This window comes from Monomorium pharaonis, chromosome 7, assembly GCF_013373865.1.
Source record: "Monomorium pharaonis isolate MP-MQ-018 chromosome 7, ASM1337386v2, whole genome shotgun sequence".
Classification (NCBI taxonomy): Eukaryota; Metazoa; Arthropoda; class Insecta; order Hymenoptera; family Formicidae; genus Monomorium; species Monomorium pharaonis.
This window is the reverse complement of record NC_050473.1, coordinates 23,065,293-23,084,901: the sequence shown is the minus strand read 5'-3', so window position 1 is coordinate 23,084,901 and position 19,609 is coordinate 23,065,293. Positions and strand designations below refer to the sequence as shown.

The window sequence follows — 19,609 nt, the reverse complement described above, 5'->3', positions numbered from 1 at the left end:
CACTGTCAATCAGGGTTTGTGAACGTATCTTACGACTCTACTCTCGCTAAGCGGTATCCCACGTCACATCGGGAGTAAAATAAAAATAAAAAAAAGAAGTAGAGTCCGAGAGTCCAGCTTGACAGGATATTTATAGTGTAATTGAATTTATAATTTAAGCATCGGAATATTGTTATTGTTATTCATTTGATTGTCTGAAAGAACTGCGTTAACGAACCGACGGATCGTACAGGTATTGTCCCGTGCAAAGTAGATATTAGATATCCGCTTGTTTAGCTTTTTATCACCAGGAGTACCCTCAACGGGCTCCAGTCAGCCAATACCACCAGCTGTTGGGTGACTAAACTCGACTTCTTAATTAAGGAGCCGACGCACAAGACGGTGATCCGTATCAGACGTGTCGCGGTAGACGCGTAATTATTTATGGTTTCAAAATATAGAGGCATATGAAGTTGAATTATTTGTTGAAAAGTGGAAGGATGCGATCGGGTTTTATAATTTTTATTTATTTATTTATTCAGGTAACAATGCTGGAGATCGCATAAAGGTTTAAGGAGTGTGGAAGTACTTCAGTTAAATTTCTATATCTAAATTAGTATAATAAGCGGGGTTATAATTGGCAATAATAAAACATGTATAAATGAAAATCAATTGTTGTATCAAATATATATATATGTGCATTTAATTCAGTTGGGTCTCGAGTGGGTTATGAAATCAAGTAAATTGCATGTGAACTTTGAATAATTATTATATTATTTCATGAAAATTATTAGAATCAGTGATTTGAATATTATTTATTATATCTGGCACAAAGTAACGTAGAATGTTATGATAATAGTTAAATTAGAGATATACAAGTTGGATATTAAATAGAAATAGAGTAGATATCAAAGTATTAAATCATGGATAAAATTGCATTGAATAAAATTAAATCGAATTGGATAGTAGTATGGATTGTATTTAATCGAAGTGAAATATCAGATTTGCTGCATTAAATTGAATTGTGAATTAAATCGGATCGTAAATTAAATTGCATTAAAATGAATTAAATCGAGTTCAGTGGTGAGTTATTTGTAGTATTGAAATTTAAATTAAATCAAATTAAATCGGGATATCAATGCACATTAACATAAATTAAATTAAATCAGATTGCAGAATATGTCATATAAAAAATAAAATAAATCAGAGTATCAGTATATTAAAACATCGGTGTATCAGAGATAAAATGTTCATGCATCAATCAATGTATCAATAAATGTCAAATAAAATGTCAATGTATCAATAAATGTCAAATAAAATATCAATGTGTCAACCAAGCTGTATTAAATTGAATTAAATTATAATTTGAATTAAAGTCAATTATATTAAATTAAATAAAAATCAAAATGTCAATTGAGTAGTGTTAAATTAGAATTAAATTGTCAAAGTCGCAAATTAAATTGAATTAAATTAAATTAAATCGTGATTAAATAATATTAAAATTGAATTAAATTGAATTAAATTTCCAAACGGCAGACTGGGGTAATATTGTATAAGTATTTATTCGGTCGTTAAATTGTTAAGTATTTAATTATTAAAATAATTTAAAATAATTTAGAATGATGGTCGAAAAGTGATTACGCGCGGCTGAGTGTTCACTTGTAGAGATTGATGACAGCTTGATTGAGATTATATAAATCAGATAAATAAAATTAATTTAAGTTACTCACCAAAAGGTCTTCGGGGATATATGAATTATTGAGGCTGGATCCCCTTATAGTTTTATAAGTCTTTATTTCTTTCAGTTACAATGTTCCTTCTACAGTCGACAAAATGGCGGATGCTTCTTAAGATGGCAGATATGCGGTACAGTGTTGAAGTTCAATGCGCAATATGAACACTCAGAGAAACGTGGTGTTGTTACTTGAAAAGACCGGCGCGCAATGCTGATCCGCCGCGGCGCTCGCTTTTATATTGTTCGAGTTTGTAGGCCGCGGGGTGTGGTACGAAGTAGGAGTTGCATCATTCTCGCTTCTAATTTCAAAGGGTGCCGCGGAATGTCGGCATAATTTTACAAAGGATGTACTTGCATCGGATGTTTAGTCTTTCGAGATACAGAAAAATATCATATTACTTTTTGATCAAACAATTTCGCAAGTGACTCACGATGACTCATACCCGAGCGTGAGAATGGAATTTATGCATCTTATGCATATAAAATATTCATTCAAATATTATAACTGTGAAATAAATTATTAATTAACGTTTCTACGACTCATACGCTTGCGGAGGTTTTATACAATAATATTTCTTTCATTGTAAAGCTTAGTTTTTTGCAAAATTTAATTGTTAATAGACGCTACGCATTAATTATTTAATATTTAACGAAATTAATTATTTATAATACTTATTTGTTGAGATAATAACTCTATATGGTAATATTAATTGATACAAATAGATTTTATATTATTTAGAGTTCTGTTTTATTAAGATTAATTATTAACTGAGTCTGAATAATTGAATATGCGTACGTAGGTATGTTTTATCAATAAACTAATTGTTAATTAACATTTTTCTTTGTGGTAACAATTTTTACGTATAGTAGTAGTGGTTCTCAAACGATATATGTAACTTTTATATTTTTTAAACCTTCGCAAGTGTGTTATTAATGAATATTTAGTTGCGCGTAATATTTCATTATTCAAGCGTTATAATATTTGCACATATTTCAAATAGGAGTTCTCATCTATTACAGTGGTGATCACCTTAGTGATTCGCCGCTCTTGAATTTTAGCACTTGTAATAATTTCGATGAGCTAACCTTGAAGGCTTTAGACGTTTGCAATTAATATCGTCAGTGAATATTCTACCTTAAGTAATATTTCATCGCTGGTGCATATGTGAATTTTATAATAATTTTACATTTTTCTTATAGAGGTTCGCATTTATTACAGTGATGGTCAGCCATCTTGTGTACACTGCGATAGCTTCAGTGACATGGCCTTGGGACTTTATTTATTAATTATGCACTTGCAAAAGCCTTAATAATTATTTCTTTAATCAAAATCGATTGTTAACTAGCTTTACGAATAAATGATAATTGCAAAATTATGTAATTAATAAAGATTATTTATTTATAATTAAATTATTGTTCGTATATATAATATTCTATTTGTTAATTAGTATTTATGCAAAAAGGTGATTGTTAATTAATATTTATGTTTGGAATAATAATCTAAAATTGATATTAATAATTATTTAATTGTTTATACCATTTTATATATTATTTAGGCTTCTACAATGGTCTTATGAATATTCTACTGTTAATAATATTTCATGATAGTGATGCAATGATTTTACATTCACCTTCACAAGGGTGCTCATGTACCATGACGGTTCTCAAGGTGAGAGACTTGTGTTTCAAGGCCTACAGTACTTATAAAGGTCTTTTGGCAGTTGTCCTTGACACTTTAAAAATTTATATCTCGTGAACGGTAAGAGATTAAGAGATGGGGTTTGGACCATCGTATAGAGGACCTCGAGGACTATGTTTGGCCGAATTTTGGTCCTCCCGAAAAATCGGGGTGGGGGTGAAAATTGAAGTTTTTAAAAGAACATCATTTACGGTCGAATCAGGTAAAACGGAGCGTTTTGGCAAGTTTTCGGTTTTTGGGTAAAAAATGTGAAATTTGTCCCAAAAAATAATTGTTTTTTCCAAATTTTTGGAAACATGATTTTTAGTATAAACAAAGTCTGCGACGCTTCTTGGAATTAATTTGGCAACTCTACCTCTTATGGTTCTCGAGATATTGGCAAAAGTTTTCGGGAATTCTCGGAATTACAGCAGCATTTCCAGGAATTCGTGATGGCTGTGTATGACGGGTTTATCATTCGGTAGGCGCTTGTAACAAATGGTAAGTATACCATTGTCGGTAATTAGGGAATGGTAATTGATGGTAAGTGCAGGTAAGTTATCGACAGTTGGCCCTCTATTGGCAAAGTATACAAGTTAATGGTAAGTTTTTAATAGTAGAGGTATCCCGTTAGTCGGTAACTTATAAGATTTTAGTATTTTAATTTAATTTAAAGAATTTTTATAATAAAATGAACGATTATTGATGCAATTCCTTTACAATATTAAATTTAGGTGTCGACCATAAGGTGTATGATTAATTTAATTGAATAATTCGATATTCAATGTAGATTTGGTAATTAACTATTATCATCATGATTTCGAACGATTGTAACCTTAAAGAATATAACATTTTATATGATCTTAATAATTAATATAAGTAAAATGGTGGTTCAAAAGTTATGAACGTTAGAGAATATAATAATATAAGTGTTAACTGGTTAATATAGAGATAGTATATGATTATTAGAATAATAATAAAATGTAAGAATATATAATGTGAGTAATAATATGAATAATAAGTGAATTATGTAATATAAAATTAACTGAATAATTAAAATAATTGGATAAGAATATAATATAAGTGTAATAAATGAATAGTAATATAAAATTGATTAAAATATAATCGAATATATGAATAGATATACGAATAAAGGAAATTCATAAAGCAAATAATTAATAAAAATTGAAAAATTTACACGGGACGTGACACCTCCCCCCTATTTTAGAACGAATCCCGATGATTTAGAAGGGATTTGTTCAAGATCGTCGAAACGATCTCTTAGAGTTTTGTAAGGGTAGGCGTTAAAGTTATCTGATGAGGACGTTACCGGATTATTTTCGTCGGCTTCTTTCTGGATCGTGCTCATTTGGGCGTCCTTCTGATGAGAACAAACTGGCCTGTTTGAGTCGGATAAATTTTCCTCGTTGATTACGTATATCTGGGCATCCTTCAAGCGGGAGAATGCTGGAGGGGCCGTCGGCAACGGAGGTGGTTGCGGCGGCTGCTGTGGTCGTTGTTCGATTTTCTTATCGGGCTTCCGCGTCGGTCCGCGGCTCAAGTGAAGTAGCAGATGAGTGATAGAGCTCCACAGGGCTCCAAGTAAATGTAGACTACACCCATATACTGAATGAAGGGCGTATCCATGAAGGAGTGTGTCGATCACGACTTTGATGACACGTATAATAATAAAAATGCCCATTATTCCGGCTGTTGCTGAGCCGAAATTTACAAAGCCCTTCCATAGGCGAGAAGCAGTGTTGTCAGCGATTTTGTTAAGAGCTTCTTCGTCTAGGAGATTATAGACAGATACGGCATTTGATCCAATATCGTGTCCAGTGATGCGTCTAGCGATTTCGTGAAGTAGTGCAGGTTTCTCAGCGGGAAACATAATATGATCTCTCAGCCTTTCAATTTCCTTATCGGCATATAATCCAGAGACGGCTAGAGGTGCTGGCTTGGCGTAGTTCCAAGTTAGTTTAGTAAGAGGTTTAAGTTGTTCGGGCGGTAATTGCAAGACCTGGGGTTTCGGCGTGAATTGCAGCCAGGTTTGCTCGATTCTAAATAATGTCGGTAGTTCGTTGCTGCATTCTCGTTTGTTCCCTACCCTAGAAATTATTCTTGATCTAGGCGTCAGGAAAAACGATCCATTTCGTACGGTTATCGGTAATTCAGAGTAGCATTCAGTTGTTTCTCTCAGTGTGACTTCCACTGGGATACATTTTACAATGTGGACAGACTCTCCGGTGTTGACTGCCATATAACCGGATCCTTTCATGAGTCTGTATGCGAATTCGTCAGGTTGTAAAGCAGCGAAAGATAGAGCGTTTGTGATTACCTGTCTTTCGAGCTCACATTTTTGCGTCATTACGTTATGGTATAAAGATGTCATCTGGCTGCGTACGTGTTTTTCGACGTACACAAATTTAGAGTTTAGATATGCAAAGATGTCGAGGTTGTGTATCGGAATGGAGGTACGGCTAGCGAAGGTAGCTCCGTTTTTAATTTCCATTATAAATAATTTTGGATGCTCCGTGCGTAGTAAATTATAACCGCACAGAGGTTGTTCTCCTCGGCTGGTTAGAGCGAAGGTAACGTCTTGTGTCGTGAGGCTGTAGACTGGCGATTCAGAACTGTCGCTTTCAGTAGTTTTATTTGCAGGTCCTTCGTAGAGGACATCATATTGATTAAATCCACAGGCGGGAGTCGGCATCGGCTTCCAATATGAATATCCGTCGTCCGTGTCGAGACAAAAGCTATCAGCAAGTATGCAGGTCGTTCCAGAGCGTAATTTTATTTTTCCAGATTCGAGATGAACGGGATTCATAGATGATTTAATGGTTATTTTGGCGCTGGCTTGAACTATGACGTCAGGCCATGATCCATAAGGGTCGGAATATTGTGCTGTACCCTTACAATATCCGTTATTTTCAATTCTTCCTCCAAGGGTGAAGCTGCGGTAAGTCGTTTGATTGGCTTTGATTCCTGTGAGGAGAACTCCTGGTCCCATTGATATGGTTCCGTCGTTGAACATCCTCATGCATGTGGTATATCCTGTTTCGTGGATATATTCGGCTTGGCCGTTGTGGACTGCGGAGATGTGAGAGTTCATTCCACAATAAAAGACTGTTCGTGAAATTTCCACTTTGCACTGGAAAACTTCAGCTTGATTGTAATTAGATAATTGTAGAAGTTGAATAGAGACTTCCGTGGTATTAGGCCTGTATTGCAAGTCGCACTCGCCTACGTCGAGCGATGATATAGCGGTGATATTGAGGTGTCGTCCGCCGCAATCGAAACCGATTAAAGCGTGAACGTTAATTACGAAAGTCAAAACTATTATAAATGACTTCATTTTTAATTAATGATCCTTTATGCGTATATGTATTTATAGTAATAAAACTAAATGTAATATAAAGGTATAAAGTAGTATATTGTAACGTATATATGCATGTAATTGTAGGAATATTGCAAAATAAATGTTTATATTACGATTGAAAATAAAGCGTGATATTTCATGAGATATTATACCATAATTGTAGGCCTATAACTTGTAACTAAAATATATGTAAGAAGGAGAACAAGAATAACCTTATATCTATATTAATAAAATAGTATTGAATATAATTATAGTAATAGAGATTTATGTACGGCAGAGAACGGATATGTAAATACGCTTATCAGAGTGTCGAGTACAATAATATAAGATTATGAATCGCAAGATATGTGTATATTGTGTAGTAGGTTATAAGTATAAATGCTAGCAATCTAATAAAATAAAATAAAATAAAACGCAAGGTAAATTAGTTTGACTTGCGTAGGATATGTAGTATTGATAATATATAAGATTAGTAAAATATTGTTAAGTAAATATTATTATATATAGTAGCAAATAATGTTAATAGCGGTGGGATAAAATGATATATAAAAATTTAAGCAAAGTAAAATTAAAGTTAATAGTATTAAGTTGTAATGATATATGTTTCCTATGTTTATTCGTGTGACAACGCCGATATTGAATGCACTTAATAAAATTAAAGAAATATTTTTTTTTTTTTTTTTTGCGTAACTCCTTTTTCCTTTGTATGGATAATTTATGATTATTATTTGTAAAATATGTATGTAAGTATACGGGAGGCGAAAATAAAGCTAAATATGGTTAATATAGTTTAAAACTCAAGTATAATCCTTAAAAGTAATATTTAATATGGTTAGTATTATTGTGTTATATTTATTGCGGTGGGATATATATTATAGTGGGATATATTATGTAGTTAGCATTGCATCATATTGTAAAGCGGTGGGATATTAATATATATGTATGTATGTTTATTTCTTATTTTGTTATGTATGTATTTTTTTTTATTATTTTGTATGGTCAGATCAATCAATGAGGCTCTTTCAAATAGCGGTGGGATTTATGTTTTTTTTTTTTTTCATGTATATTTTCATTTCTCCTTTTTTATTGTGAGATATGCTTATATAAATTTTAGCGGTGGGATTTTATTTTATTTCTTAACATCAAGCAGTAGTGATAAAGCTAGTAGAATTATTAACTGCGGTGGAATTTTTGTATTTTGTAGCAATAAGGCGAAATGAATCAAATCGTTAAATCGATATGAGAAGTCTATCGGCGGCATAGGCAGCTCGGTGCCTTATTCGCGTAGCGCGATATTGATTGATCGATGACGTGTAATTATTGATTAGTAGTGAAATAAGCTAATCGGTTATTGCTTTAGCGGTGGGATTATGTTTTTTTTTGTCAGCGGTTGGGATTAGTGGTAACTACAACTAATAAAATTATTATACTGCCGTGGGATTAATAGTTTGTATAAATTGCGCTTGTGGCATAAGATTACATATTGCAAGGTATATAGTAAACTAATTGTAACTGTGTATCGGAATAAACGAACGATATATGTGTATATAATAAAAAGAAACGAGGCAACTGTGCGTATCCTGTGGTAACGATTATGATTGGTCATATAAAGCGTCGATTTTTACCTAATTAATTATAAAATAAAATATATGTATATACGTATGTACGTACGAGGTATAATTGAATGCAAGTAATATATTGTATGTAATATTATATGATTATATGTATTCTATAAAACGTTACGAGATAATATTAATAAGAATAAAACTAATATTTAATATGATATAAGTATTATATATTTGTTTTTTTTTATTTTTTATTTTTTTATGCGGTGGGATTTAGTGTAGATAAAATGCGATTAATATAATATGTTAGAACGGTTATTGGATATGATTAGTATAATACTTCTATTTTGTTTTCATGCGATCTTATTATTAATTATTAATATTTAAAATAGATTTGCGTAAATCGGTTATGTGGACAATTAATTATAAGCATTATTTATTTTTTCTTTGTTTTGTGTTTTTTGTGCGGCGGGATCTATAATGTATCGTTAAGTTTTATAAATTTGAATAAGCAATGGATTGTTAGTATTTTGATTACGTGGATTAAATGTTAGATTGAATAAGTGTTAATTATGTTTGATCGAGCTTAGTGTTTCCGGTGAGACAGTAAGTTCGATATTCACTTGATTTTCCGTTGCTCGAAGAATCAAGCGCATGGTATTTGCATGCCCGTTAATAAAAGGAACCTCGTGAAATCACGTAGGTTGTTTCATTCATATGATCTATTATCTGTTCACTTATATCGATTTCGTGTAGATATTACCATAGTCGATTGGTACATGTAAAACAATTCCTAATTGGTTTGATTTCTGTAACTGATTTTAAGGATTGACTACAATTTACTTCGTGGTATGTTAGAGAGTTTAAGGCAAAATGTGATGCTTCGAATTCATATTGGGCTCGAATTATAAGAGTTCTAATTTGTTTAAAACATTTAAGACATAGGCAAAAATTAGTTACTTTTTCGCGGTAGCCTGTGTTTTGTACACAGTACCAAAATGGTGATTTATCGACTGGTTTTATAGGAGTGGTTAAATGTCGGGCCGGAAGACCTGGCCGACGGTGCCAAAGCATCTGTGAACAGAAATAATGATTAGGCGCTCATCCTGGATCCACGTGTGCTACCTTCAATTTGTTGATATGCACAACGCGTGGTCTTTTGCCAATTAGAATTTTTACGTTGCAGGGTGGGAGATTTTCAATTACTTTGTAAGGTCCCACATATTGATCAGAGAATTTTCCTTTACTTGGTTCTTTCAATAGAAATACTTCTGTGCCTTCCTCAAAATGTCGAGGATTTATGTGTCTGTCATAGTATCGTTTGCTTCTTTCTTTAGCAGAGATTAAATTTTGTCTAGTCTCTTCACGTGTTTTGTGTAATCTATTCGCGAGATCTGTGATATATTCGTGATACGCATTTTCGTTATTGGACTCTAAAGGAGGGTGGCTAGAGGGTAAACGAGCTAGTTTGCCGAATATAAGTTCGTATGGCGAAAATTTTGTACCTTCGTGTACACTAGTATTATAAGAAAACATAGCCATGTTAATATAGTCGTCCCAATTATCTTCTTTGTCAATTTGCGTTTTAAGATATTCGGTTAGTACGTGATGCGATCGTTCTAAAGAACCGTTCGACTGAGGATAATAGGCGGTTGTTTTAAAATGTTGAATATTGAATTTCTTAGTCAAAGATCGCATAAGGGAAGATAAAAAATTTGCTCCTTGATCTGTGAGTATGGCTTTCGGAGCACCGTAAATGCATATGAAATTCTTTGCAAATGCGTCAGCGATAGATACCGACGTGGCGTCATTTAATGGCACGGCTACGGAATATTTCGTTAATAAATCTTGCATTGTTAGAATGTATTGATTTCCTTTTATGGTGACTGGTAATGGTCCCATTATATCAAGCGAAACTTTATCGAAAGCTGTTCCGGGGGTGTCTGTAATTATCATGGGTTGTTTAGTTTTAATTCTGGTTAGCTTCTTAATTTGACATTGCTTACATTTTCGAATTAAATCTGAAATATCCTTTTTCATAGAGCTCCAAAAATAATGTGGTCTTAACCGATTATAGGTTTTTGTCACACCCTTGTGACCACCGTGCGAGGACGCGTGATTTTCTAAGATCAATGCTTCACGTTCGTGAGGCTCAGGATTTCGGATTAAATTTTCACAAATAGTAATTTGACAGTTAGTTCCTGTTAAATAAATTTTGAATTGCTTAAGGACGTAAGACCATGGAATGTCGTCAAAAGATTCGGTTTTACTAACGCTTATTGATTTGAGCTCTAATTCAGTTATTACGTCTACTAATGATTGAAAACAATTTTTTAAGGTTTGTGGCTCTAATAGTGTACGATTATTAAATTTTATAGGGAGTGAAATTACAGTGTTTCCTTTTATGGTCTTTACATTAGCTCTTTCGTAAGTTAAGTTTTCGTAGTTCGGTAGTAAGTTAGCTTCTGAATATTGTTTCGCGCCGTTATCAAAAGGAGTACCGTTTAGGTATATGAATATAACATGGTTATCTTTTCGGCTAAGTAAGTTTTCACGAGTTTTATCGATTGTTGGTTCTTGGAGTGCGAGAGGAAGAAGCGGAATTTGTTCATGAGGGGTTGATATAGGAGTAAGTAATTCGTCGTAATATTCTTCGTCGTCATCAGTATCACTTTCGGTATAGTCGGAGATTTCCTCTAAATTTTCGTGATTAGAATTTTGTGATTCGTTCATGTCTACGTAATCGTCGTGAGTTTCTATTGAAATGCGATTTTCGTTATTAGTATTTGGCGGTGGGGTCTGCGGTGTGGTTCGGTTTTTATTACTAGAAAAGAATAAGGATTCATCAGAAGAATCGTCTTGATCCGCGTTTATTAATGGGAAAACATGATTCTCAGGTGGGTTTCGCGACAGGGCATCTGCGTTATTATTTAAAGTTCCTTTTTTATATTTAATTTCAAAATCGTATTCGGATAATTTGTTGCGCCACTTCCATAAGCGCGAAGACGGATCTTTAATCGAGTTTAGCCAAACGAGAGGTTTATGGTCGGTAATAATTGTAAAACGTTTTCCGTACAAGTATGGTCTGAAATGATTAATACAGTATACTATGGCTAGACATTCTTTTTCAATTGTAGAGTAGTTCTTTTCTGCAGCATTTAGAATTCGCGAAGTATAGGAAATGGGTAAGTCTTGTCCGACGGGACCTTGACTTAAAACTCCTCCGATAGCATATCCGGATGCATCGGTCGTGAGAATAAAAGGCTTAGTGAAATCGGGGTACTGGAGTATTGGATTAGAGCACAATGCTAATTTAAGAGTGTTAAATGAGTCTATTTGTTTTACTTGCCACGAAAAGGTGCTGTTTTTCTTTAATAAGTCTGTGAGAGGTTTTGCGGTTTTAGAAAAATTTGGAATGAAGCGTCTGTAGTAGCCAGCAAGGCCTAAAAATTGTTTAATGTTCTTAGGAGTTTTGGGAGTAGGGAAATTCATTATTGAGTTGATTTTTCCGGGATCCGGCCTTACGCCGTTTGATCCAATTATGTGTCCAAGATAAGCTACTTCGTGTCGTAAGAATTCGCATTTATCTGGCTGGAGTTTCAAATTCGCGTTTCTTAAACGTTGCATTAAGCGGGTGAATTTAATTTCGTGTTCTCGTAAAGATTTTGCGTAGATAACGATATCGTCCATATAAACGAAGAGTTCGTTCCCCTGTAGGCCAGAGAGAACGTTGTCCATTAAGCGCTGGAAAGTCGCGGGAGCGTTTTTTAATCCGAATGGCATTCTCTTGAATTGGTAATGACCGTATGGGGTCGAAAAAGCAGTTTTAGGGGCATCTTTGGATGCCATAGGTATCTGATGAAAACCGGAGGCTAAATCTAGTACGGAAAAGTATTTTGCTGATCCCAATTGATCTAGTATGTCAGTAATATTTGGGAGAGGATAGGCATCACCTATTGTTTTTTCGTTTAAGTTCCGATAGTCGATGACTAGTCGCCATCGTTTATTTCCTTGAGAATCAGGTTTCTTGGGGACGATCCATAATGGAGAATTGTAAGGAGAAGTGGAATGTTCTATGGAATCGTTTATTAGTAAATCGTTAATTTGCTTACTTATTTCTTCTTTATGTACGGGAGGAAATCTGTATTGTTTTGTATGAACTGGTATATCGTCAGTGGTTGGAATGAAGTGTTCAGCAGCGTTTGTGGCTTCGAGGCTATCACCAGGAAGATGAAATCTATCTTCGTTTTCATTGATTAGCGTTTTAATATTTTCTATTTCTTCTGGATTTAGATGATCGAGTCTGAGTAGATTAAGAATTGTCGAGGTACGATTGTTTTCGAGCGAGTGAGTACATTTGGGATGATATTCAGTCGTATAATGAAAGTATACAGGATTATCGTATGCAGGAACCTCAGGACGTCCTCGGACTCTTTTGGTATGTGGGTTTGAACGAGTCTCTGAATTAGTAGTAGAATTAGTTGAATTAGCAGAATTAATAACATTGGCAAGAATTACTGAATGCCCTCGGGTTTCAGTAACATGCTGAAGAACAGAGCTGACACCAAGACTAACATCGGCCTCGTTAGGAGATCCTCGGACTCCTCCGATGTTATCTATACTCTTATTATAAGTCACCGGGCTCAGTGACGGGGCTACCGTGTGCCCTCGGGTCTCGGTAGCATGAAGGGGAAGAAGATTGTCATCAAGATTAACGTTGATTTTAGGAGACTTCCGGTATCTCACAGCGTTATCTTTTTTATCTCCATTAAGGTTCAGGGGGGTTTCAAGATTAAGTGGAACTGTCGCATGCCCTCGGGTTTTGACAGTGTGTAAAGAATTATTTTCATCACCCAGACTAACATTGGCCTCAAGCGGTTCGATGCCGCTTCCAATGTTATCTATATTATTTTTTAAATGTGTGAGACTCTCAGGATTTAGTAAATGATTTGGTAAATGAGGGGGAAAGGCAGCTTGTTCAACAGAGGTTGCCGTGTCGAAATCTTGTAGTTCGACGGAAGGGATTCGTACCTTTTGTTCGCTGTCTGATGTATTAAAGATCGGTAAGTAAGCTTTTCCTTTAGAATTTGTGACGATAGCATCTCCCAGGTAAATTTTATCGGCGATTGCGTATAGAGGTAAGTATCCAACTTGTTTTTCTACGTTAATAATGTTAACATGAAATGGGGTAACTGATCTAGCTTTAAGAATAATGATTTCGGAGTTAGCGAAAGGAATTTTTATATCTTGGTAGCTTAGAGATTTATTTTGATAATTAATATTGACAGAGTTTTTCTGGAAGAAAGGGTTTCCTAATATTCCATCGTGTGGAAGACCAGCGAGGTCGGGGATTACTTGAAATTTGGTTGGCTGGTTGAGTAATAAAATCTCAACGGATCCTATCGAAGAAATTATTTCAGAGGATATGCCTTTGAATGTAACGATGTCATCTTTATTAATAGTAATGTGGTCTTGTAGGAACCGTGATTTTATTAAGTTAAATGCAGATCCAGAATCAAGCATAAAATTGCATTGATTTACTAGATCTGGGGACGAAATGTCGACAGAGGGTAACGCGTGAACGTCTTTTGTTACGTTCAAGTTGTAGAAACTGTGGCTTGCGGGATTTGGATTGTGGCTGCGGAAGTCTGTTGAGATGTTGTCGGACGCGCTATTGCGGAGTCGTTCCGACGGGCGTCTGACATCGGAACGCCCGGGAAGTTTCCCGAATTATTTTGTTGTGGTTTTTGTTGCAAGATAACTGGCTGTTGAGTCTGATTCTGGCTTTCTAGTGCTTTACGGTAGGCGAATTTGCGACACTCACTCATGAAGTGACCGGGTGTCTTACAATATTTGCATATTTTACCGGTGGGATAGTTGGGACCGGGCTGTCCAGAGACAAGCGGTCGAATAAATGGTTGCGCGGTGTTACGATGTGAAGTTATATTCTGATTTTGTAAATTTGGTACCAAACGAGGTTGTGGAGCGCGATTAGGGAAATCAGCACGCGGAGGATACGGAGGGTTAATTTGTTTACGAGCCTTCTCTACTTTGAGGGTTTTCGAAAGTTGGATTGCCGTGACAATGGATTCTTCAAGAGAGAAACATCTTTCTAATTTAACGCGTACTAGAAGGTCTGGAGGTAGGCCGTTAATAAAATTTGTTTTGACTATATGTTCGATTTCTGCTTTCTTATCTTCCGTTATATTTCCGTATCGATCAGATTCTCCGTCAGTAATTGCGGAACGTAATTCCTGGACGCGAGCGACGTAATCAAAAATATCTTCGTTATGTTTCATGTAGATATTTGCGAGTTCTCCGCGGTATTGGTCAACAGATTTGTTCGGGCCGAAAAATTCTTTTAGTCTTCGCGTCAGATCGCGCACGCTACGAAGATCTGCGCCTTCGATGGCTAAGTAAGCGTGACCCTGTAGTTTATTAGTAATTAATTGCATCGAATAAAATTCATGGTATTCCGGAATGAGGTCTAAAGCACGTTCGCAAATTTTGCTGAATTGAAATACGGACATATTACGTCCGTCAAATTTAGGAATAGTATCAATCGCGTCTTTAAAACGAATTGGTGAGTCAAAGTCGTTTCGTCGGGAAGGATTGGAAGATATAGGAGTTGGTGCGCTTGTATTTGATTGCTGCATTTCGAAAAAACGGGAATTTAACTTTTCTATTTGATCGGGTAGCGCGTTTAATGAAGCTAGCTGTTGTGTTACTTGTTCCATAATTGCTCGACTTTGTTCTAATTCAAATTGTCTAGCTTCTAGAGTTTCTGTGCGTTCCTTCAATATTCTTTCTTTTTCTTCCAATAATTGAGCGTACTTTTCTAATTCTTCTCGCGAAACCGCTTTATCAGATTCGGATCTTGTAATCGGCATTTTGAAATATAGTATGTATTAATTACCAGAGTATTTTGTGTGTTTGTAGTTTATTAGCCACCAGAGATTTTGTGATATTGTAAATGTTTTTGCTAGGGGCGCTTGGTAAGCTGCCACCAAAGAATTTTGGGTGATTTAAAATTAAAAACGGGATTGGTTATAATAATTGCAAGATTGTTATTTAGGGCGCGTAGTAAGCTGCCACTAAAAATTTTGTAATCGCCAGAAAATTCGTTTGAAATTAGATCGCCACCAAAGAGTTTCGTGATTCTATTAAAGTTAAGTTGAAATCGAATTTGAGAATTAGAATTTCATTTTAAAATAAGCCACCAGAAAATTTTGATATTGGATTAAAATATTTCTTTTTCTTATTATTATTTTTATTAAGCCAACAGAAGGTTTGTTATTTGTATTAGGTTTTAAAATGGAAACTGCTAGGGTTTGTCGTCAAGTGTAATTAAAATTGATTTTCTATATTTACGATAAGCTACCAGGAGATTTGTGATTTGTGTATTCAAGATTTATTTTTAATGAGTTTAAATAAAACAGGCTATGAGCGATAGCAAACAAGAAGCAAAAGATAAAAGACAAGATACAAGGCACAAGAGTTTGATAAATAAGATTTTGTCTTCTTGTTAGATTTCATTTATGTAATTTAGTAATAAAAGCAATTTACAAGGTTTTTGCAAATAAGTAGATCAGGCTGTAGTAGTTTTTCGTAATAAAGTTCACTGAAATTGCAATTCGAGACACAGTATTAATATTCAATATGTGGTATATATAATATATTATAGCAAGAATCGATAAAGCTGAAAATAAAATGATTAAAAATACAATAAAAATGTTTAAAAGCAAGACCAAATCTCTCTCCTTTCTCACTCAAAGCTTTGCGATTCCTTCTTTTTGGCGTAAAATAATCCCACCACGCTGCCACCAGAGAATTTTTGTGTTGTTACGGACAAAAATTTCAAAAACCGATTTGTAACGTTCCGTTGAAGACTACTCGATACGGGGGCAGCTTTCGTTCTTTTGTCTAACGGGGCTCTCAATTTATTTGTTTTAGGGCGACCGCAGCACGTCTGCTTATTTCCCAGGGATACGCCGAGAGCCGGAAGGATCGTTTATCGCGTTTGAGAGAGAATTAAATGGGATGAGAGACAGGTTAAATAAACGTATTTATTATTTCTTAATCAGTATTGATCTTCATTTATTGAGTATATAAAGCATAATATATATATATTTATTTGTGGTATATGATTATTGGAATGATAAAAATTATATATTTAAAATATATATGTTAGGATAAAATAAAATAATGAAAACAGTACGTTAAGTTATTATTCTTCAGAGTGATCAGGTAGGATTAATTCGGAGTTGAAACCGCGGAAATTCGGGTCCGAGAGCTCATAAAGAACGTTAGATATCAAGGCGTCTAGCGAATCCGAGATGGGTTCGAAATTTAACAAATCTGGATCGAGATTGGGAGAAGGGCAAGGCCCAAGAATTTCGTCCAAGTCGGTTTGGCTTAGTGACAGGATTTCGTCTATGAGTGGAAGGGTGTCAGCGACTGCGATTGCGTCGAGTTCGTCGGGTTCGTCAAACGCGGATAAGTCAATGTCTGGGGCTATTATTTCTTCAATCGAGGAGTCGGGTGGATTCGGGGAAGTTGACTCGATCGATCCTGATTCTAAGATTGGAGGAGTTGTCACTATTAATTCTTGCGGAGGGATGTCATTCGTTATCTGAGGAACTGATTCGTAGGACCTTGGAAGAAAGTCAAGTGGGAACTCTATTATATCTTGAGTGGGGGAGCCTGCACGGTGAGTAGGACGATTTGGGAAGACGAGGGGTAAATCTGAATTTATTATAATTGCGGGGGATTGTATATGCTGAGAATACCGGGCCGAGATATCGTTTAACTCATGCACCGGCCTGACGCGGATGGTTGGCCGTACGATGCTCCGTATTGCGTCGCGACGGGTGTGTCCGTTGCGAAAATTTAACGATGACCGTCCTCTATTAGGTGGAACCATCTAATGTATATAATTCACGATGTGAGTCGTTTGTTGGCAGTAGAGGAGTGATTTATTATGGAACTGGTCAATTAAATTCGTAAAATGAATTGAAAATTGTTAATCTCGTTAGAAAAGTGACTTACGGTGGATGGTTCTTGTTATACTAGCGAGTCGAATTGAACCGCTTGTTCCGTGAAATTTCCCAACACCTGAGGGGTTAATTGCCGTTAGTAATTAAGCATCTTACCTTGTTTTGTGAAGTACTATGGAAATAAGAGGGAACTGAGAGATAGTAGTGCCTCGTGATTATAATTGTTTGTTCTAGATTAATTAATTGTAATAGCTCATTTCAAAATTCATGTAATAAGACAACTCACTGTCAGTTAGGTGGCGTGAACGTATCTTATGACTCCATTCTCGCCTCAGCGGAGTTTCCCACGTCACGTCGGGAATAAAAAAAAGAAAAATAAAAACGGAGTCAAGAGTCACCGTTCTGACAGGGTATAAATGTGTAAGTATTTCCCTCAATCGTTCTTTCAGATTTCGCGTATTAAGATAAAAGAAAATCACTGTCAATCAGGGTTTGTGAACGTATCTTACGACTCTACTCTCGCTAAGCGGTATCCCACGTCACATCGGGAGTAAAATAAAAATAAAAAAAAGAAGTAGAGTCCGAGAGTCCAGCTTGACAGGATATTTATAGTGTAATTGAATTTATAATTTAAGCATCGGAATATTGTTATTGTTATTCATTTGATTGTCTGAAAGAACTGCGTTAACGAACCGACGGATCGTACAGGTATTGTCCCGTGCAAAGTAGATATTAGATATCCGCTTGTTTAGCTTTTTATCACCAGGAGTACCCTCAACGGGCTCCAGTCAGCCAATACCACCAGCTGTTGGGTGACTAAACTCGACTTCTTAATTAAGGAGCCGACGCACAAGACGGTGATCCGTATCAGACGTGTCGCGGTAGACGCGTAATTATTTATGGTTTCAAAATATAGAGGCATATGAAGTTGAATTATTTGTTGAAAAGTGGAAGGATGCGATCGGGTTTTATAATTTTTATTTATTTATTTATTCAGGTAACAATGCTGGAGATCGCATAAAGGTTTAAGGAGTGTGGAAGTACTTCAGTTAAATTTCTATATCTAAATTAGTATAATAAGCGGGGTTATAATTGGCAATAATAAAACATGTATAAATGAAAATCAATTGTTGTATCAAATATATATATATGTGCATTTAATTCAGTTGGGTCTCGAGTGGGTTATGAAATCAAGTAAATTGCATGTGAACTTTGAATAATTATTATATTATTTCATGAAAATTATTAGAATCAGTGATTTGAATATTATTTATTATATCTGGCACAAAGTAACGTAGAATGTTATGATAATAGTTAAATTAGAGATATACAAGTTGGATATTAAATAGAAATAGAGTAGATATCAAAGTATTAAATCATGGATAAAATTGCATTGAATAAAATTAAATCGAATTGGATAGTAGTATGGATTGTATTTAATCGAAGTGAAATATCAGATTTGCTGCATTAAATTGAATTGTGAATTAAATCGGATCGTAAATTAAATTGCATTAAAATGAATTAAATCGAGTTCAGTGGTGAGTTATTTGTAGTATTGAAATTTAAATTAAATCAAATTAAATCGGGATATCAATGCACATTAACATAAATTAAATTAAATCAGATTGCAGAATATGTCATATAAAAAATAAAATAAATCAGAGTATCAGTATATTAAAACATCGGTGTATCAGAGATAAAATGTTCATGCATCAATCAATGTATCAATAAATGTCAAATAAAATGTCAATGTATCAATAAATGTCAAATAAAATATCAATGTGTCAACCAAGCTGTATTAAATTGAATTAAATTATAATTTGAATTAAAGTCAATTATATTAAATTAAATAAAAATCAAAATGTCAATTGAGTAGTGTTAAATTAGAATTAAATTGTCAAAGTCGCAAATTAAATTGAATTAAATTAAATTAAATCGTGATTAAATAATATTAAAATTGAATTAAATTGAATTAAATTTCCAAACGGCAGACTGGGGTAATATTGTATAAGTATTTATTCGGTCGTTAAATTGTTAAGTATTTAATTATTAAAATAATTTAAAATAATTTAGAATGATGGTCGAAAAGTGATTACGCGCGGCTGAGTGTTCACTTGTAGAGATTGATGACAGCTTGATTGAGATTATATAAATCAGATAAATAAAATTAATTTAAGTTACTCACCAAAAGGTCTTCGGGGATATATGAATTATTGAGGCTGGATCCCCTTATAGTTTTATAAGTCTTTATTTCTTTCAGTTACAATGTTCCTTCTA

The 19,609-nt window shown here is 34.6% G+C and overlaps 1 protein-coding gene across 1 annotated transcript; it reads right to left on the bottom strand.

The window, feature by feature from the left end:
- Positions 1–8,849: 8,849 nt before the first annotated feature.
- Positions 8,850–15,226, bottom strand: LOC118646683. The gene is made up of 2 exons (XM_036290134.1): positions 14,040–15,226; positions 8,850–14,007 (listed from the first exon to the last, which is right to left on the bottom strand). The coding sequence occupies exons 1-2, from the start codon at positions 15,224–15,226 to the stop codon at positions 9,438–9,440; spliced, it is 5,757 nt and encodes a 1,918-aa protein (XP_036146027.1). The 3' UTR covers positions 8,850–9,437.
- Between the last annotated feature and the right edge of the window lie 4,383 nt (positions 15,227–19,609).